Source organism: Pongo abelii, chromosome 16, assembly GCF_028885655.2.
Source record: "Pongo abelii isolate AG06213 chromosome 16, NHGRI_mPonAbe1-v2.0_pri, whole genome shotgun sequence".
Taxonomy (NCBI): domain Eukaryota; kingdom Metazoa; phylum Chordata; class Mammalia; order Primates; family Hominidae; genus Pongo; species Pongo abelii.
Window position 1 is genome coordinate 104,971,682 of NC_072001.2, and position 22,083 is coordinate 104,993,764.

Genomic DNA, 22,083 nt, shown 5'->3' on the forward strand with positions numbered 1-22,083 from the left:
TCCAAATTATCTCATCAGACGGAGAGAGATGCATATGTGTGCATGCTCATGTTTCAGCTCAGAGCCCTTTGTCTAGAAGGCTCTTGAACTCAGAGGTCCAGGCACTATCAACTTGACTTTGCAGTGGAGTTATCACTTTTGTTGCTCAATGAAATTGACATAATGCTCTTTTTTTTTTTTTTTAGCACCAACCATGTGCCGAGAGCTAACTGTGTCAAGAAGAGCATGCTTCAATTGGCTGGAGTGAACAATTCAACTTGTGAGAAATGTTAGTGTTGAGACAAGAAACATAAAACCCCAGGGTAAGGTAGGAATCACTGAAAGGCAAAGGAACTGGTGTCCAGTAATGAGTTAGGCTTTACTGGCTTCTGGCCCTACAGGTGGCTCTTTGGAGAGGAAAAAATTAAGCCAGGCCCGAGGGCACAGATCCTAAGGGAAGGCTGGCAGCCTAGGCTGTCTATGGAAGAGAAGCAGAGGGTGGCACCTGGTTGAAAGAGGGGGTTGGGGGACATAGCTTGAGCCTGTGTTTACAGATGGAGTCCTCTGATTCCTGCGACTGGGGAAGGAGATAGTGCCCGGATCAGGGGACCTCAAATCAGAACTCTTCCCACCCACACCCCTTCTTTTCAGGGCATCTTTCATTGCAAACAACAGATAAACTAGTTGGAAAGCTCAGCAGATTCTCACGGTGGTGCCTAGCAGGCCAGGCCTAGCTGCCCTTTAACCTGTGACTGAGGATGATGTCACTGGCCTGTAAACACACATTGGAAAATCTTTACATCCATGGACACGCCATGCCCCACAGAGATAGCTGTGCATGGTTCTTTAGGTTTGGGGTGCTGTGCTGGCAGTTGCCTGATAAATGTGTAGGATTAAAATGGGATGCCCTGGAGCTTAACTAGTCTTTATCCCGCCTCCCCACTCTAAAATGAAGGGGCTGCTGGTTTTGTTTGCTTTATGAAAGATGGATCTGTTATTGTTTTTAGAACCTTTGGAGAAAGATTTCTTGGGAGGAAGCGATCCTGAACCCCCAGAGATTTTCTCATTTACTGGCGCACCAGCTTTAGAGTCCTAGGTCTTCATCCTGGCTCAGCCACCCTCCAGCTGTGTGACCTTTGAGAAGCTGCTTGACTACAGTGAGTCTCATTGTCACCTATGAGTGGAGGTTGCTACATTGCTACTGTGTGGAGCACCTACCCCCAGGCACTCTTACAGGGTGATGGTGAAGATTAAATGCAATAATAAGGCTGAAGGAGGAGGATCGCTTGAAGCCAGGAGTTTGAGACTAGCCTGGGCAACAAAGCCAGACCACATTTCTATGAAAATGTTTTTTTAAAAATTAGCTGGACTTGGTGGCTTAGGCCTACAGTCCAGCTACTTGAGAGGCTGAGGTGAGACCACTTGAGCCCAGGAGTTTGAGGCTGCAGTGAGCTGTGATCGCACCACTGCACTCCAGCCCAGGAAACAGAGACCCTATCTCAAATAAATGAATAAGTAAATAAATAAAATAATAAAATAATGCATGCAATTAGTACACTAGTACATGATCAGGCACATGATAAATGCTCGATAAATGGTAGCCCCAATAAACTTTGTAATGTTTTAAGGGAGGATGTCCTTTGGACTCAGCCCAGTGACAGAGCATTTGAAAAGACTGATTTGTATGATGGCTATTTCCCACAGGTACAAGACTGTACCTCCAGGCACTCAAGGCATTGGCTCAATGGGGCACCTTGTTCTGTTTACTCTTGTTTTGGGCAGCAGCAATTGCCCTAGGGTTAAGCAGGACTGCCACCACAGACTCAATTGCCAAGAGTATCCCCCTCCCTAAGCTAGCCATGGGAAAGCCACTGGCATCATAAGACTACAGGAAATCAAAGGGAATAAAAAGCACAATTTAGTCACCTACTCTCCAGTTGATGGGCAACAGGTTTTTGCTATTTTGAACAGAGCTGTTAGGAACATTCCTTGTCCACATCCCCTGTTTTATATAGGCAAGAATTTCTCTTGCACGTAGAGTAGAATTGCTGGGCTGGGAGGAGTGTGAATATTGAACCTTATGAGATGGAGCCAAACTGTTTTCCAAAGTGGTCATACAAGTGTATACTCCCAGCAGCAGTTCTTAAGAGATCTCAGGATCTCTATCTTCTGGTGATTTCACAAGCAGTCAAAAAGAATGAATGCCAGCGATAAACAACAATAAGAACTTTAGCAATATAATATTAAGTGAGAAAAACAAATTCCAGAAGGATGCATACAGAATACTTTATATAACTTGGAAAAGAAAATGTATATATAGGCCCAGCATGGTGGTTCATGCCTGTAATCCCAGCACTTTGGGAGGCCAAGGCAGGAGGATTGCTTGAGGCCAGGAGTTCAAGACCAGCCTGGGCAACATAGCAAAACCCTTTCTCTACAAAAACTAGAAAAATTAGCCAGGTGTGGTGGTGCAGGCATGTAGTCCCAGCTACTCATGAGGCTGAGGTGGGAGGATCTCTTGAGTTTAGGTGTTCAAGGTTACAGTGAGCCATGATTACACCACTGCACTCCAGCCTGGGCAACAGAATGAGACCCTGTCTGCAAAAGAAAAAAAAAGTAAATAAGTAAAATTTAAAAACAAAATGTGGGCTGGGCACGGATTCTCATGCCTATAATCCCAGCACTTTGCGGGGCCCAAGTGGGCACCTTTTGAGGTCAGGAGTTCAAGACCAGCCTGATCAACATGGTGAAACCACATCTCTACTAAAAATAGAAAAATTACCCGGGGTGGTGGTACGCGCCTGTAATCCCAGGTACTCAGGAGGCTGAGGCAGGAGAATCACTTGAATCTGGGAGGCAGAGGTTGCAGTGAGCCAAGATTGTGCCATTGCACTCCAGCCTGGGCGACAGAGCAAGACTCCATCTCAAAAAAAAAAGTTGTTTTTTTAAAAAAGATAAACAACATTGTCAAACAAAAGGAAACATGACAACTGATACCACAAAAACTCAAAGGATCACTGGTGGCTATTATCAGCAACTATATGCAAACAAATAGGAAAACCTACTAAAAATGGATAAATTTCCAGACACATCCAGACTACCAAGACTGAACCAGGATGAAATCCAAAACCAGAACAGACCAATAACAAATAATGGGATCGAAGTGGTAATGAAAAGTCGCCCAGCAAAGAAAAGCCTGGGACCTGATGATTCACTGCTGAATTCTAGCAAACATTTAAAGAAGAACTAATACCAACCTTACCTGAACGATTCCAAAAATAGAGAAGGAGGGAATACTTCCAAACTCATTCTACAAGGCTAGTATTACCCTGATACCAAAACTAAAGATACATCCAAAAAAGAAAACTACAGGCCAGTATCACTGATGAATACTGATGCAAAAATCCTCAACAAAATATTAGCTAATTGAATTCAACAACACATTAAAGTTGGGGTGCAGTGTCCCAGGTTCACTCAACCCTTCCCGTTTTCCTCTCTGTGTGTGTCTACTTTGCTGTGTTCCCTGGTGGCAGCGGCGGTGCCAGTGTTGGTGCGTGGGCCTCCCAGGACAAGGGGAAAGTGAGTATGCCCTTTTTTTGCCTCCTGCCAGGCATCTGCAGCCTGGCACAAGCTCTGGCCAGGTCTTCAAGCAAGGGACCTGGAGATGTTCTTTTCCAATTTCTGGATTGGTAACTTGAGGCAAATTCTGGGCACTAGAGTCAGAACTAAGACGAGACTTGAATCAGGGGAGTCTGGGGTCCTGAGAGGCAGAGGCCTGAAACCATCTAGAGCATGTGGGGAGCTAGGTGTGTGTTCAGGCCAGTTGCTTCTCTCTGTGCTTCAATGTTCCAGGTACCCTTGGAGGGACTGAGATCCTAGGGATTCCTGGAGCCTGGCTGCATGGCCTGGCCACGCTGATGCCCTTGTGTTCTCTGTGACAGGACAGCAAGGCCGAGGAGAATGGCTTCCACAGCTTCATGCACTCCATGGACCCACAGCTGCAGTGGCAAATGGAAACCACCCGGAACCTGGTGGACTCCTACATGGCCATTGTCAACAAGACCGTGTGGGACCTCATGTTTGGTGTGAAGCCCAAGCCCATCATGCACATCATGATCTACAACGTGCATGCACCGCCTCATGGGGGTAGGGGGCTCCTGTGGCACTGGGGATGCAGGTGGCCATGTTGGCCTGGGGGAGATGCCAACCAGCCCTATGGGACCAGGTCCAGGGAGGGAGGCACGGTCCACACCAGAGCTGTCTCATAGAAATATAATGTGGGACTGAGGACAGTGGCCCATGCCTGTAATCCCAGCACTTTGGGAGGTCCAGGCGGGAGGATAGCTTGAGCCCAGGAGTTTGAGACCAGCCTGGGCAATATAGTGAGACCTGACCTCTACACAAAAATTTAAAAAATAGCTGGGCTTGGTGGTGGCATGTGCCTATAGTCCTAGCTACTCAACAGGCTGACGTTAGAGGATCACTTTGAGTCCAAGAGGTTGAGGATGCAGTGAGCGGTGATCTCGCCCTCTATACTCCAGCCTAGTGACAGAGTAAGATCCTATCTCCAAAAAAAATTTGAAAAAACTGAGTAGACAGGTGTCCTGGTAGCATGATAGGTCCAGGGTCCCCTCCCAGATCTGTGACTTCGAGAGGTCACCTTTCCTCTGGACCTCAGTGTCCCTATCTGAGTGAGAAAAGGGCAGTGGGGAGGCAGATCTTTGAGTTTAAGCTGTGTAGAAGCCGCATCTGAAAAGCCATACTCAGGGCTCTAACTCCAGCACACAGTCCCAGCAGGGGCCAGCAGGAGGCCAGGGCAGCACAGGCATCAGGACCCAACCTCTTTCCTTCTTTGCCCACTCTCAGACCAAGGAGTTCATCTTCTCCGAGCTGCTGTCCAACCTGTACTCACGTGGGGACCAGAACACGCTGATGGAGGAGTCAGCAGAGCAGGCACAGCAGTGTGACGAGATGCTGCATATGCACCACGTGCTGAGAGAGGCCCTCAGCATCATCGGCAACATCAACATGACCACCATCAGCACACCTACGGGGGCCCATGGATGACTCCTAGCTGCAGGTACAGAGTATCCCGGCTGGACGCAGTTGCCAGGGCTGGCCCCCACTAGCCCCAAAGCCCCCCAGCCTCCATGGCTGAGCTTGTGGGCTCTTGGAACAGGTTCTGTGTCCAAGCTGGCAGACATGGGTGCTCTCTGGAGCTGTCAGAGAGCTCATGGTTTATGGTGTAAGGGCTGAGAGCTTGGAGGGGGTTGTGTGTGGGGCTGTACTCTGAGGTGGCCAGAGGCCTAGGAATGTCACCTTGGGCACTCCGTACCTGTTGTGAAGTCTGAGTCATGCTGCCAGGGAGGGCATCCAGCTCCCAGCCTGGGAGTGCTGAGAGCCAAATCCACTGCAGAGCAGGGGTGATTGTCAGGGTCCCACCTCCTCTATCTGTTGACAATCCAGTGGTGATCTAGGATAAAACCTTGAGAGTCCCATACACACAGTCATCCCACAACACACCTCACAGGCCAGACAGAGACACACAGTCCCCTTCCCTCCCTCCCAGATACCATCATAGCTGCTAGCATGTGGCTGAAGGCAGGGTCCCTGGCCCCCGCTGAAGCACTATGGCCAGCCAGCAGGGTCACGCACCTTGGCCTGTTGCTTCTAGAGGTCGCCTCTGCTATTCAGCTGAGAGGACCACAGTGCATGCTGGCCCGGCTGAGCTCTGCCCAGCAAGCCCACCCACCTCCCTTGCCATGGACTCTCCCTCTTCGGCTTTTCCCAGCAGGAAAGTCTCAGCCTCACCTATGTGACCCGCAACCCCCAACAAGCTGAGGCTCCTCTCTTAGGCTTATAAGTCTATGGCCAGTGGCAGCCAGTTGCCTGTCCTCCCTACCTCCCCCAGGGTCCCTTCAGAGGGTCCTGGGCTTTCTGACTGCCCAGAGGGGGCTCCAGTGATCACTCCAGCCATCCATCCCTTTTAGCTTCATCATCCTGGTTCAAGCAGTTTTCCTTCTCTATCAGGCCTGGTGGCTGTTGCATTGGGTTCCCAAAAGCAAGAGGTGGCCCCAGGCCAGTGGGTTCAAAGACAGGGTGCCCAGAGAAGAGGGAAACTGGAGGGGGCTGAGCATTGCTTTGAATGGTGGGTGCACTGCCCTGGGTGCCCTGGAAGAGGCCAGCGTGTATGGGGTGGGGAGGGCCACCGCAGCCCCCAGGCAGTAACTGCGAAGCTCAGGCTCCTCCCTCCATCTTCTTCCCCTTTCCCTTCCAGCCGCACTTTCCCAGGAACCTTGCCACACCTGCACCTGCACCCTCCCCTCCCCAGCCCTCCCACAGCTGCTGTGGCACACCTGTGCTCTGCACTTGCCTCATCAGCTCTCTGCTCGCTTTTCTCTCTCCTGTTTCTCTCTGCTTTCTCTCCAACTGCCAGCTGATTGGGTCAGGCAAGACCATCCCATCCTCAGAGCCCCAGCCCTGCCTTCGACCTCTAAACAGATCCCTCCTCTTCTCAGAGACCTCCCTTTCCAAGCCTGCCTGAGTGGCTGTTCTGTGACTTGACAGTGGTTTCCCCCAGCCCCAAAGCCAAAGCCAACCCCCTACATCTGTGACTTATTCTGTTGTAGTGGTGAGCTGACACATCCAGGTGTGACCACTGCTGAAAACTTGTGCCCCCTTTGTGATATGCCCCTGTCCTGTTCTATAAATATCTATAAATACACACATATATATATACATATATGCATACACCAACACGTGGCGGACCGCCTCGTCTCTAGTGCTGGGAATCAGTCACCGGGCTATCCTTGGAGTCTTGTGGCCCAACAAGAGAAAGCTGTCCCCTGACATTGCCCCTCCAAAGTGCACCACCTCCAGTGAGCCTGCCTGTCATGCCCGGCCTGTGGACAGCCAGCCCCGCCATCCCTCCCTCCCCCTACCAAGCATGGGGGTGCAGTGCAGGCCTCTGTGTGGCCTGACAGTCTCTACCAGTCCTGCTGTCCCTCGGCTGAGAATCAAACCCATTTCTGGGTGGCGGGGAAGTGTGTCCTCTGCTGGCTGTGTTCTGTGTGGAGCTCAGAGGAGGGGAAAGGCCAAGCCATTTTTAGGGTGCTGTTGGGAGCTGTGAAAAGGCCACACCCTTTCCAAGGGACACTTTTCCTGGAAAGCCCCTGGAGCTTAGCTGGCTCTTATCCTGTGAAGCCGGCTCTGGCCACCAGGGGGCAGGGCCATGAACTCAGCCTGGAGGGAGCCTGAGGGGCAGCCGGCACTCTGGAGGGACAGACAGAACAGGCCACCAGGTGCAGACAGGAGAGGGAGGCAAGGGGATGGAACGGAAAACGCCTGGGGTGGGTGGAAGTCAGTGCCCTTAGGTGCTGGTACCTGTCTTCCCGGCCATGGCTAGATCATGCTTCTGAGCCTGTTGGCTGACAGGGCCGGACTGCACCCCATAGGCTCCATGGCAGTCCCCGTGGAATCCTCTAGGTGTCACCAGGCAGCAAAGAGGTAACAGGCCTGGAAGGTCCCCAGCAGCCCAGATGGACATGCTCAGACACTCCGGGGCTCCTCGTTCAGTGGCACAAACACCAGGACCCAGTGAGGGAAACGGGAATACACCAGGCTGAGCCGTATGGCTAAATCTGTTTATTCCAAAATAAAAAGCAAAATAAACAGGAGTCGCATCACCAGGAGCCGTGACCCATCCCCACCTCCTTTCTTTGTCCTATGCTAGCAATAAATAAGTTTCCCAGCCACAAATAATGATTAGACCCTCCTCCCCATGTGCCAGCTCCAACCTCCTCTAGGTACAATACAGGGGCAGCCCTACCCTCTGGAATATACAAAACGTTACATAGACACAATATGTACACTGGGGAAGGGGGGCCACCCCAGCAGCCTGTGCCCTCGCCTGGTCCACAGTTAGCTCCACTGTCCCGCCTCAGCTACCTCTCTGAATAAGAAGATGGGGGCTCCCCTGAGGGAAAAGTTACTATGGTGAAAGTAAGGAGGCCATCAGACCTCCTCCAAACAAACCACCTCTGCCAGCCTCTGGCTCTTAAATAACAATCATCATCATCCAGAAATTTAAGGACTCAGCCCTGGTCAAGGCGGCAAAGGGTCTGTTTGTCTTTCCCCATTAGACAGAGGTCTTGTGTGGCTACCCTAATTGTAAAGGGGTGACTGGGAAGGGGTGGTAGGGTCATGGTGGCAGTGCAGACTTCAGCCCTACTTCTCCGGGCTTTGCTGACAGAGGCCTGCTTTTAATTTTTATTTTTATCCCATGACTTTTTTTAAAATCCCATAACTTCTTTTTCATAACTTTTTTTGTAACTTTTCATAAAATTTTTTTCTACTTTTTTGCCACAACTTTTTTACATTTTTTATCCCATAACTTTTTCACTCCATAACATTTTTTAATCCCGTAACTTTTTAATTTTGTGTTCTTTTAACAAACACTTGCATAGCTATATTACAATTTTGTAAAAATGAAACAGATTATCTCATGCCAAGCATGCCCAGCATTCCCACAGTATCAACACCTTTAATACTATAGTTTTTCAAGACATGCAAAATAAAATTTTAAGGCAAAAACAGCACTTTGCAACAATTTAATAATTTATTACAGTAGCATCACACTAGCAGTCAATAATGCCACTTTAGGCAAAAATTTTTCAGTATTTCCATTATACATTCTGTTTACAAGAATTTATAAATTGGTAAAATTCATTCTAAGAAAACTTGGCAAATAAAGCTTTGGACTGGAATTGGCATTTCTTTCTCTACTTTTCCTTCCCACCATTTCTTTCTTTTAAAGTATAGTATTCATATTTTAAAATGTTTTACTTATTTCAGAACTTTAAGATAGCAGTTACATTTTTTAATAGTTACATTATTTTTAAATGACTCTTTAAGATAAAGTTTTAGAGAAACTATATTATGGATAGGGCTGATTTACATTTTCAAATTTTCTAAAAATCAGCTTTGGTTTTAGAACTGATTTCTTTTTTTCATTTCTGGAAAACCTATCAGGTTTAATCAAATACTTTAAAAATAATTATTATATATTGCAATCTTTAAATAGGTGTTTTGATTCTTCCTGCAGAAATTCAAATTTATTCAGTTGAACTAGCATTTTAAAATTCTACATTTCTGATGAACTCTAACCTTCCTTCTAAGCAAATTGAAAGCTGCCTTATACTGAATGAGGAAGAGCACACATACTTAGCTGAATGAGGTATCGCAAAAGACTATGCACTTTGAAGAAAGACTTAAGTTAGTCATATGATTTCCATTCTTTTTAGCTTTCTCTTAAATATATGACAAATACCTACACAAAGAGTGGTATTTCAGTTAATATGGGAAATTTATTTCCAGACTGACATTCAGCTTAAATATGCCAGTATGTGATTTAATCCATAGGCACCTGATGAACACATTATTGTCAGAGTGGTTACAGATGCTAAATGCTATCTGAAGGTCATTACTAGTCATTGATATTTATCAGGGCAAAAGTGAAGTGATTTCAACAATAAAAGTACCTTTGAAATAATTTATCAATGTATTAGATAAACCCAGTTTCAGAATGATAAAGAAAAAATGTTAGACCAAATAGATGTGGCTAATTAACAGTGGTACAATTTCTAGCCTGAGGGTTTAAAATGGACTTAAAGTAACTGTCTTTAAACCGAACTCAAAGAATGCAAAAGCAGCAAGTTCAGAAAATAAAAGGCAAGAACAGGACTTTAAGCCCATTTTAAACCCACGGGCTAGAAATCGTACCACTGTTAATTAGCTGCATTATTTGGTCTAACATTTTTTCTTTATCATTCTGAAACTGGGTTTATCTAGTACATTGATACATTTGTACAATTTGGAAGAGTCAGTTGAAATCACAAGGACCCAATATTTGCGCTCTTTCAGTGAATGCAGGCAAATCTGTTATTCCATCAGTAAAATCGTATTGTTGTTCTCCTGTTAATGTCATATTTAGAAAAGTATCATGAGGACGCCAAACGCTAAAAATGGAGATGGTCTAGTAACTAGAAATCCCCACCCCAGGGAGTGCACATACACATCTCCCTACATCCTAATAATGTGATGTGTTTTGGAACACAGACATTAGAACTTCATGAAGTTTGAACTGTTGAGTCTTTCCCAAGCATCATCAAGTTATGATTTAGGCAATGTATGACTGAAGTCATTCATTCATCATGCATAGGCACAATCACATAAATATTGCACAAAATATGTCCCTAACTGAAACTGAGAGGTACAAAAACATATTTCACTCTTAGTAAACAAGTTTGTGAGGAAATATAACTCTGCAATTGTATAGACATGTTTCCTGATAATACATTGACATTCACAAACAGTAGACTGCACTGCAATTTATAAACATTTTAAATTGCATAAATGTCTCCTTGATTTTCAAATATAGTATAATACTGTCTACTAAAACTCCTTTTTGTTTCAACTAAATACTCTCACATATATTAGTTTATAATAATGTTTGTTATTATTTTTTAAAGTGTTTTCCATTCAAGGAAAAGAAGTAAATTCCTATGTCAGAGTAACCAAGGTGGTTGAAGAATAGGTATTGGCCAGAGAGGTCTAGATGGTAAAAATCAATCTTCAAACCTCAAAGAAGCTCCATGAACAGAGAGGAATGCCAGGTGTCACACAGCTTTCCTTCACTCTAATTCATTCTTGACTAGAGCCTGTATGCCTGTTCCAGGGACATTTAAACTCTTAAAGGATTTCTTATGATCTTTACTAAATACATTAAGAAGAATGCCAACCAGCACTCTTTTGTGTACTGGGACATGTGGTCATGTGATTAAAACAGGTAACATCAATTCTGACTTTAAAATGTATTATAGATACAAATGCTCTAAGCTAGGAAAGGCTTTCCACATCTACAGTCAATGATGGAGCCTTTCGTTCCTCAGAAATAATCACTTTTTAGGTCATCGAGGAAGAGTACAACTGCTGCAGCTCATGATGCAATATCTTCATGAGCCCAGAGCACATACAAATCCTAAGGGAACTACCATAGTACAGTGCTAATTCTTGGCACCAGAACAAATGAAACACACTCTATCCTGCACATACCTGCCAGAGCAGGCCACTTTCCTCTTATGTGAGATTTTAAAAGCTCCCCCGAAATGTTATTACTCCCATCCCAATACACAGAAAATAGGGGAAAGGCTGTTTCCAGTTCTCAGCCTTTAAACAACTCTAAATGTCAGTACTCATAGTGGCATATTACAAAGTAATAAACAGTGCACACTTGGGGGCAAACCACATATTGAGCTAATGAAGAGCTCACTGTGATTAAGATTAGATCAAACAATAGCAGAATATAAGCAAATTTTATCTGAATTCTGTAATGAATATACATGCTGCAATAACATTAAAAAAGCATGGCAGCTTATCCCAAACCAGCAAGAATAATTTTGTGCAAATAGTGGGTCTTTGTGTATTTGAACTCCCACCATGTAAGGGCAAACTCGATGTGCATGCTAATGACCTACAATTATGAAACTAAAAAAGAAAAATGCTAAAGGACGCCAGAGTGAACATCAGTGAAAGCCAGAGACCCACTCTCCTTTAACTTTCTACAAATAAACTTAAACTATAAATTACAAACACAAATAATCATGAGTGGCTCTAACATTCAAATGAAGTAAATGAATTGGGTAGGAGATTAACCCCATAATTTTGTTTCCTTTTTTAAAATTTCTTGACCAGCACTTTGATGATGGTGATGTTTATCTCCTTCTTCTCAGCAGCCAAGCCCAGCAAAAGAACAGCATACAGGAGTTGCTGCCCAAGCCTGGGTGCTCCATGCTGTCAGTGAGGCTCACCTCGCAAAGATCTTTGGAGACACGGAGATGGGGATCTGAGTGCAGCACAAGCCTCCCTTGCCCCTGCCTGCCCACCCCGCCTGAGGACTCTACTCACCACCATGCTTGTCAGCACCTGCAAGCTCCTGGGGGGCTGGGGCTCCTGGACCGGGCTCATCAGCAGGGTTCAGGGCAGTGGCTGGGAATTTGCCGTGTCCCTCGTTGTAGTCACCACAAGCCGCAACATCATCTCCGGCAGCTCCAGCAGCTTCACCTGGAGGGAAGGGTGCTCATCTGTTACACACCTACCGGCACCCACCCTCACGCCCACCCCCACCTCTGCAGAGATGTTGCACACCCCACCTTCGTCTCCTCCTTGTCCTGGACCAGCCTGATGATGTCCACTCTACCTTCATCTCCTCCTTGTCCTGGATCAGCCTGATGATGTCCACCCTACCTTCATCTCCTCCTTGTCCTGGACCAGCCTGATGATGTCCTCCCTACCTTCATCTCCTCCTTGTCCTGGACCAGCCTGATGATGTCCTCCCTACCTTCATCTCCTCCTTGTCCTGGACCAGCCTGATGATGTCCACCCTACCTTCATCTCCTCCTTGTCCTGGACCAGCCTGATGATGTCCACCCTACCTTGATCTCCTCCTTGTCCTGGACCAGCCTGATGATGTCCACCCTACCTTCATCTCCTCCTTGTCCTGGATCAGCCTGATGATGTCCACCCTACCTTCATCTCCTCCTTGTCCTGGACCAGCCTGATGATGTCCACCCTACCTTCATCTCCTCCTTGTCCTGGACCAGCCTGATGATGCCCACCCTACCTTCATCTCCTCCTTGTCCCGGACCAGCCTGATGATGTCCTCCCTACCTTCATCTCCTCCTTGTCCTGGACCAGCCTGATGATGTCCACCCCACCTTCATCTCCTCCTTGTCCTGGACCAGCCTGATGATGTTCTCCTCCCATTGCCGCATCTTTGGCACTGCCCCCTGGCTGTGTTCTAAGGTGATGAACTTTCCTGCAGGAGGACGGGGCTCAGACTCTGAGGCCTCTCTGATGGCCTTGCAGCTCCCCCTGCCATGCCCTGGCCTCCCGCTCACTGATGGCTTCTGTCTTTCCAGTACTGGATGAATCGACGTTCTAGCTTCTCCACTCGCTACCTCAGGTCCACCTTCTCCTTCAGGAGGTCCGTAAGGCTGCTCTGGAGCCAAAATCATGGGGTCACATCATGGTAGCGACCTGCCCCACCCCTGCCCTTCTTGGCCCATGCCAGGACTCACTCACCTCCAGCTTCTCCATGACCTCCTGCACGGCCCGGTGGGTCTCCCCACTCACAGACTGGCCCCCAGTCACTGGGGCTGGGACCGCTGCCTCTGCTTCTGCTGGGCTGAGGCCACCAGTTGAGCCAGGTGCTGGCAGCACACCCTCTGCTCTTTCACCTGCTCTCGTAACCGTGCCTGCTTCTCCTGGGCATTGGCTCCAGCGGAGTTGAAAAATGCAACCTGAGGGCAAGAGGTGAGCATTCCTGTAGGGGCATACACAGAACAAACGGGGCAGAGAGGTGGAGCGCAGCCTCTTCCTTTGGGGCCTCAGAGAGTGCGCCTGTTGGTCACAGGTGAAATGGTGTCTGACCACTGGCTCCCGGAAGGGTCGAGGGTCCAGAGAAATCAGAAGGCAGGGAAACCAAGAGCATAAAGGGGTCTTGGAGGGACCACAGAGGAAGGTGGCAAAATGGGTGCCGGGGGAGTCAGGCTCACCATGGCCTCCCAGCTCTCCAGGTCCTCTGGGTTGCTCGGCATGGGCCGAGGTGCCTCCTCCTCCTCACTCTCCAGATGTCCTTCCTCCTCCATGTCCTGTGGGGGGTGGCCAGAAGGGTCCTCAGACAACCCAACAAGGGAAGTACTGTAGGTCCACCTCTGCCTCCACCCTCACTGTGTAACCCTGAGTCAGCCACTACCCAGAGAGCAATGAGCTGCTGTTCTTTATTTTTACTTTTAAGAACCAAGATCAGGCGTAGTCCCACTACCGGTTGGTGCGGGAGTTCTGACCTGCTCCCTTTCTGACCTGGGCCAGTTCAGCCATCCTTAGGCAACTTGATGGCCCTCCACTCCCAGGAGGTCACCATATTGATGCAGAACTTAGTGCAGGCACCCGGTTGACATAAGGACCAGCTGTTCTAAAGGTCTCTTCCAACGCCTCAATCCTATGCTGCTAACAGTCCCCACTTCCTCCTGGGGCTCTCTCCTCTTCCTCTGGGCAGTCTCCCTTACCTTCCTCAGGGAGAGCCATGAGGCTCAACTGGGCCTGTAGGGGCTGGTTTTGCTGGCTGGCAGCTTCTGGGAGCTCCTAAGGGGCCAGGAAAGGGTGAGAAGGCACAGAGTTTGGTAGGTTGTCCCCCTTAGGGCCCCGGCCTCAGCTCCCTCCCCTGGGTCTCCTGCAACTTTTGGTGGGCTAGGTCAGCTACCACTTTGCCACAAGCTTCCTGCTGATGCAGCTGGTTCGTGAGCTGGGTCTGCTGCAGTAACTGGCTGTGTGGCACCTGCTTCTCAGAGGTCAGCTGCTGATAGGTGGCCACCTGCTCCTGATAGGTGGCCATGTACTGCTGCAGGTGACCCAGGTAATTGGGTGCTGCTGCAGACTCTGAGCCTCTTGGCTCTTCAGCTCCACCTGCAGGAAGACCCTGGGCATGAGGGCACGTGGTTGCTGGCTTCCAGATTCTGGGCCCATTAATAGGGTAGCAAGGGCATTATGGGGCTCTGTCACCTGCCCAGGCCCCTGGCCCCTTGCTCCAGGCCTAAGTGACTGCCTCCTTTTCCTAGAACCCCATGCCTCCTTCCCCAGCCTCAAATCTCATACCCTCTTCTCACCATTTAAACTGTAGGCCGCAGACTGGTGGAAAAGCCCTGGGAGCCAACCACCATCTGCTAACTGTGCTACATGCCTAATGCTTTCCAAGTATTATCTCAATTAATCCTCAGCACCTCTGTAAGGAAAATGTTAACTTCCTTTTGAATTTAAGCAAACAGAGACTTAAAGATGCAAAGTACTTGAATGGTGACCAGTGGAACCGAGGCTGGAATCCAGTTTTAATCTAAGGAGCCTTTTTGTTTTGTTTGGAGACAGAGTGTCACTCTGTGGCCCAGGCTGGAGTGTAGTGGTGCAATCTCAGCTCACTGCAACCTCCACCTCCTGGGCTCAAGTGATTCTCGTGCCTCAGCCTCCTGAGTAGGTGGGATTACAGGCATGTGCCGTCATGCCCGGCTAATGTTTTTTTTTTTTTTTGGTAATTTTAGTAAAGATGAGGTTTTACTATGTTGGCCAGGCTGATCTCAAACTCCCAACCTCAAGTGATTCTCCTGCCTTAGCCTCCCAATATGCTGGGATTATAGGCATGAGCCACCGCGCCTGGCATAAGGAGCCTCTTATACCACTGTCTCCCCCTATGACTGGGGCCTCCATGCCACTAGCTGGGATGATGATGTCCAGACCTGGGAGGAGCCCAGGGCTACCCACCTCTAAAAGTCAGAAGGCAGGAAGCAAGAAATCATCACAGGACTTCCCTGGAGGGTGCTGGGGTCACCTGCCCACAGGCTAGAGCTGCCTCTGGCCTGGCACCTCCCCTTCCAACAGGCTGGTGCCCACCTCCCAGCCCTTCTTGGATGGGGCAGAGGTTACCGCCTCCTTTACCTTGCCAAGCTTCTCCTGCAGCTCCTTTACTTGCTGCTCCAACTGCAGTGTGCTCTTGTTCTCATTGTTCTGGACAGAGAGAAGCAATCAGCAGCCACCCACTGCAGCTGGAGACCCCAGAACTTGGTGTCTGCCTCCCATGGCACCGGGAAGGGTGGAGGCAGGTTATAAAAATCATCCCCTCTCTCCCACAGCCACCAGAGCATGGCTCTGGCTCACAGGTGCCTTTAGAAGTAACATTTCACGTGAGGGCTACACTGCCCCATTTTATAGGTGGGGAAACAAAGGCCTGGAGGGCTAGGGAGGAGGGCAGGCTTCCTAGGTGGGGCAATTCAGCAGCTCCTTGAAGCCACTCTGTGGCTCAGCCAGCTGCTGAAGCCTCACATCCTGCTCCCGAAGCCTCTCCCTCTGCTCCCAAAGCCTCTCATCCTACTCCCGAAGCCTCTCCTTTTGCCCTGATATCAGGACACTCATGTGCTTATTGTTGTCCACCTGGGCTTTGAGTTCTTCTGCCACTCTGTCAACCTCCTTCCTCAGGTGCTGCAGCTCCACCTCAGAGGGTACTGCTGGAGGCTCCGGGGGCAGGGGTTCAGCTGAGAAAGGAAGCAGACAATAAGGGCCTCTGGATTCTCAAAAAAACAAACAAACACAACCCTCCTCTTGGTGCACAGCTCCTCTCAGGCTCCCTGAACTTGGCCTCACTGCTACTGATCCCTCGCACCCAGATGGTAGCCAGTCTTCCAAGCCACTTTCAGAGAGCACTGTGGGTGGCTGACAATGGGCCCTCTTTGCTGATGGGGACACTGAGGCTCATGGAGATGACAAGACTTGCTGTCTCCTGGCACAGACCTCTTTCCCTCTGCCTCAAAGCCCTTCCATCCACCCACCTCCCTGGGGGATTCTAAGCCACCCCAACAGCCCTCTGATGCCAGTCCTGCTCCCAGGTCATGCCAGCCCCATCTTACCCATCTGGTTTTTGAGTTTGGACAAGCTCCTCTCCAGCTTCTTTCCCCGACATGTTTCATGCTTCTTCTCCTTCTTCAATGTGAGAACCTGCCCAAAGCACAGGGGGAAAGGGCCCTGGAGAGAGGGGCTGGGGGCTGGACAGGCTGCCATCTCCCTCTCTGCCCCCACCTCCACAAAGCCCAGACCCAGGACCACCTCTGGCTGTACTATTCCCATTTTACAGATGCCCAGAAAGATCCAGTGACTTATCTAAGGTGGGGGGTTGAAGGGTCAGATCTCACCTCCTGCAACATTTTCCTAATCCTCTGCTGCCACTGGGCCCTCTCTTCTTTTATATGTTGAGCATATTCATCTCTCTCTAGCTGGATTTGTTTAAGCAACTCTTTCAACTGCAAGAATGGGCACAGAAGTTAGGAAGGGCTGTCACTGGTCCTCAGCTGCTCCTGGCCACCTGGGTCATCTTCCTTCCACATCCCTCCCTCTACAAAACCTCACCTGTGTCATGTGTGCATTCAGCAGTGCCTGCTCCCGTATGGACCGCTCTAACTGCCACTCAATAACTGCTTTACTGCGGCTCGAGGTCTGATGGTGAAGAGTGAGAAGTTTCGATCTGGAGAGCCTGGGCCATTCCACACAGTGCCCCTTAAAAGGGCTGGGCTAGGCTCAATATACAACTCGGTCAGTAAAGATCAAGGCCTTCCCAAGCTTGTGGTCTAGTTTTTAAAAGAACTCAGTCAAGTTGGAAGGGACAGGGAAAGAGATTGAATTTACAGCTGGCTAACAGAGGCCCAGAGAGATCAGATAATATTGCTTTGTTATTACTGTTATTGCTACCACTGTTTGAACTTTTATGGAGTGCTTCACCAGGTACCATGCTAGCAATCCCATTTAATCCTCGCAACCACCATAGGAGACACAGTTACTATGATTACCTATGTTATGTAGATGAAAACACATGGAGTATTCAAGGTTAAGTGCTTGCCTAAGATCACTTAGGCAGAGCTGGGATTTGAACACCCAGGTCTATGCGATTCGCTAAGCCCATTTTTCTTGCTAGGGGTGGGGTCACAGATAGGAAGGGGAAAATTAATCTTTTGTTCACTTTTTGAATGGATGATACATTCACATAGTCCAAAACTCAGAAGGTACAGAAGGGAAGTATCTCCCAGCCACCCTGTTGCTCTCTCCTGAGTTTTTTATGAACCCTTGCAGACAAGTTTTATGTATATTATCATAGTATGCACACACACACACACACATGCACACACACACACAAGTTTCCTCTCTCTACAGAAATGGTGACATATTAAAGGTACTCTTCTGTACCTTCACAGTAGAAGTACCTAATACCCCACCTAGGACTTGGCCAAGACCACAGCCAGGTAAGGGCAGGGCAGGCACTTGGCCTCCAAGCTCTGCGTCCAGTGCTCGCTCCCCACAGTGGCCCCCAACTCACCCACAGCAGCTGACTCAGCCCCAGGCTGCTCTAACAACCATACACAAAAGCAGCGGGAAATGGCCATGCTGCTTTCTGGGCAGGACACTCCATCCTGCAGAAGGGACCTTTAGGCTCACTCCTCCATCTAGGAAGCCAAGCTGCCAAGGGATGGGGCAAGTGGCTGAACTCACACTGTCCTCCTTCTTCTCCTGTGTGGTGGTGACAGCAGAGAGAGCCCACTCTAACTCTGCTATACACTGCAATGAATGTTGCAGGTGGATGGCCAGACCCTTGGACTCATCTGTAATGAGAGACTTGAGATGGGGCCCAAAGGACTCTCCCTAAAGACATGTCAAAGTGCCAGGTGGAAAGATGACAGGGTGCCCAGATTCCTACCTTCAAAATTCTTGGGAGAACATTTCCTGTGATATAGGTCCGTATTTAGTTTCCCTTTCTGTGTGTTCAATCTCTGGATTTGAACCTTTGGGAGAAAAGCCAAGCAAGTGCTGAAAGAGAAGGAAAGAAACATTCTCTGGAGGACAGGAGGGAACTGCACACCCTCCACTCACCTCTGGCTCCCTTTCAGCTTTCTGTTTCTCATTGTTTGCTTTCTTTTCCTATAGGAAGAGGAAGACAGAGCTCTTACCGGGGGGAGGCAGAGATGGCACAGCAAGAGACATGCCCCCAGAATGCCACCAATGCCCCAGGACAGGCCCATCCATGGGACCAGGTTACCAGGGACCCTGTGGGGATGGGGTGGAATCTGAGGGGTGAGCCTTCTTCCCCAAGCTGGGAGTGGGCGAGATGAGACTGGGGCCTCTACATCTGAGTGCCCCCCAAACCCAGCAGTCATGTCATGAGCAAACAAAGAAATCACGTTACTTCTTCCAGCTGATGTTCCACTTGTTTCTTCTGTTGCTTCTGTTGGGAGAGTCAAATTAAGGTGATGGAGGGTGGCCCCCTCAGCTCTACTCCCCAGACCAGGAAGCGGTAGGCAGGGACCAGGAATGGATTTTAAAGGCAAAGTTCTCAGATCCAGTGGGAACACGAACTGGTAAACTCTCTTCAAGCTCCCAAGGACAGAGGATTTGGGTCTTTGTTGGTTTTTGCCCACAGCCACAAAACTCAAAAGTCTGAATCTGGAATCTCTTGAGAGAAGAGTAACATAAACCTCTAGAGATGGAGTTTGAGAAAGGCCCCTCTTTCTGCCAGCTTGTGATTTAGAAAAGTGCATTCATTCAATAAACATTTACTGAGCACATATGGGCCAGGTATGGTTCTTCACAGCAGATATAGGATGGAAAAGGACTGACAGGAGCCCTTGGCCCTGAGGTTTCCACTCTAGGGGGCCTTTAAGTCTTGGACTCTCAGAGCTGACAGAGACCTTTGATACTCACTACCTCCTCTCAAAACACGAGCCCAAAAAGGAGAGGTGGCTTGTCCAGAATCAAAGAGCAAATTAGTGACTGAGTCACGGCAGAAATATGGGGCCCCTGACAACCAGTCAGGCTAGCAGTTCCCCGAGTGGCAACAACCCCAGGGCATGTGTAGCAAGGACTCAAGCAGGGGTGTCTGGAGAGGAGAGGGTCGGCAAAGAGGGCAGCAAAAGAAGGGCCATGCTGCATGTTCTGGGGTTCCTCCAGGTGAGGCCTGGATGCCCCAGCTCCTTATTTGCCCTTGGCGCCAGGGGCCCACAGCCCCTTTCTTCAGGGCCCCAAGGGGAAATGAGCCCAATATTGGCAGCGTGGAATCAGGGGACCCCACTGGACTCTGACCAAAGATTTGATGGTGTTCTTCAGTTGACTGATTTTTACAGACCTGGAGTCTGGGACTACTGCTGGTTCTTGGCACGGGCTCTGAGGCACATGCAGCAAGGAGGAGGTGCAGGAGGAGTGGAGTGGGGGGAGAGGTAGAGAGAACAATCATTAGGGCTGCGGTATGTGTGGACTGTCTCAGCAGGCAGAGGGGCACCTAGTCCCTGCTGTGGGAGGAGGTTGGAGGGCTGGCCTGCAGGGTCACTGCACCTCAACCCAGAGCCTCTTACCTCCAGATCCTTCAGGGTAGCAGATGATGTAGGGCCCTCCCTGTGGATACCTGGTGCTGACTACAAGAGATGAGAGTGCACATGGAGATGTTCTGTCCCCCTCAGTGTCTAAGCCCTCTGACTTCCTTTCTTCCCCATCAACTGGCAACATTTTCTTTTCTGCCTATCTTGGACATTTTCTCCCAAAACTCTTTGTGCCAACTTCTCTCCTGGTTTTTGTCTCCCCACCATCCCACCGTGGGGCCCTTTCAGTGACTCCTGATGGCAAGTGGCTGTTCTCATTGTCCTGGCTTCCCCTTGAGACTGGGGATGAGGAAAATCAAACAGCAATGACCATATCCTGGGTGTCCTGAGTGTTTACAGTAGGCCATGTACTAGGCATTAACATAAAAACAACAATAACAAATCTCACTTAAACTTCACAAAAGGAAGTCAAACAATACCACCTCTATTATACAGATGTGAAAAGAGAGGCCCAAAGAGCTCAAGCAACTTGCCCTAAACCATATCCCTGGCAGATGGAGAAGCAGGATTCAAACCCAGAATTCTTAACCAGTACCTAACAGTCCATCCACAATCCTAACAATTACCCTCTACTGCCCCTTGGGTCCCCTTTCCCCAGGAGCCTGGCCAGCCAAGACTCACATCCCCAGGTGAGTGGCCACCACCAGAGGTGGCTGTCTCAGGGCCACTGCCATTTGTTTTCCTGTTCCTCTCTGCTCCTGCTGGAACACCAGGGCTCTTTCTCTGCTAATATTCTTTTAACTGTGGGAAGGAAGAGCAGTAATACTCATGAGAACTATCAGCCACATCCTCCTTTATAGTTTTTACAAAATACTCTTATACACCATCTGATTTAATGACACCAACAACTGTACAAGGTGTTGTCACAATCATTTAGTGACTGAGAGGGATTGATATCATGGCTAGAAAAAAAAGAAGAAAGGAAGGAAGGAAGAGAGAGAGAGAAAGAAAAAGAAAGAGAAAGAAAGGAAAGAAGGAAGGAAGGAAAGAAAGAAAAGAAAGAAAGAAAGAAGGAAAGCAAGCAAGAAAGAGGTGATACTGGAACTTTGAAACTCAGTCTTCTGACTCCAAGCTCTGGGGTTTTGCCAAGAATTAGCAGCTGCCAGAGACCAAAACAAGAGGCAGAGGTAGAAAAGTAAACATTAAGTAGGCAGGAACTGTATGCCGTGTGGTTTAGAGTCATACATCCTCACACGTCTGTTAGTGTGAACAAGTGCACCAGTACCTCTCAAACTCTTATATCAATGTGTCCTCATGGCAGAAGGCAGCCTTTCTGTTAAATCTGGGAATTTATCAGAAAGAGGACAACCCAAACCTCATTTCAGAGAGAAGTCTGGTATACTCTTAGAAACCTATGTGACTGTCATCCCTAAGTACATTAATGCTTTTTCTCATGATCTCAGGAGAATCAAGGGAAACTGAGGCTTCAGAAAGATGTCCCACATTATTCTGTGGCACTCAAAGTACCCCAGGTTGAGATAATATGAGGAAAATTCAAGCTGTCAAGTTCAATTTCCCAAGATCTATTCCACAGAAGATGAGCAAATCTCACTTCGGAGACCACTGAATGAAGGGCAGTCTGGTCCCAGAACCATGGAGAATTAGAATATGAGGTGGAGAACTCAGGAAAGAAATGTTAAAATCTCTCTGCAAAGTAGAAGCCTGGGAGAAAAACCAAACCCAACCCATTCCCCCACTGCCACCCAGAGACACTGTCAACATTTTGAGCTCATGGGGAAAGTGTAGGCTTTTTCCATTGTCAATGTCTATGTTAAGGGAGTAAGGCAGCCTGAAACCTCTTGCTCCTAGGTCCCATAGTCCATTCCCCTTCCAGCTGGAAATTTGTGCTGTGACCAGAGGAAACAGAAATGGGGTGAGAACGCTTAGGGGACTGGGTTGTAAGATCAAAGGCCGGTCTTGCAGTAATGACAGTTCCTAGGCGAACTGTGACATCACTACATTCCACTCCTCCTGGTTAGGGGGAGGGACAACATCAGCGCAATGTCTGAGTCGCCGCTCCACAACAGGGGAGGGAAACACAGGGTTGAGACCCAGGTCCTTGGAGACGCCAGCGCAAAGAGCCCAGGGA

At 48.7% G+C, this 22,083-nt stretch overlaps 1 protein-coding gene and 1 pseudogene across 1 annotated transcript; one reads left to right on the forward strand and one right to left on the reverse strand.

Moving 5' to 3' along the window:
- The first annotated feature begins 225 nt into the window (after positions 1-225).
- On the forward strand, positions 226-9,076 carry LOC100935774 (putative GED domain-containing protein DNM1P46). The gene is given in 5 exon segments (XM_063716325.1): positions 226-260; positions 262-307; positions 3,921-4,125; positions 4,846-5,059; positions 7,465-9,076. Coding segments are annotated over 4 exon segments (387 nt in total). The 3' UTR covers positions 4,947-5,059; positions 7,465-9,076.
- A 691-nt stretch (positions 9,077-9,767) lies between these two features.
- LOC129047415 (putative golgin subfamily A member 8D) lies at positions 9,768-21,684 on the reverse strand (annotated as a pseudogene).
- Between the last annotated feature and the right edge of the window lie 399 nt (positions 21,685-22,083).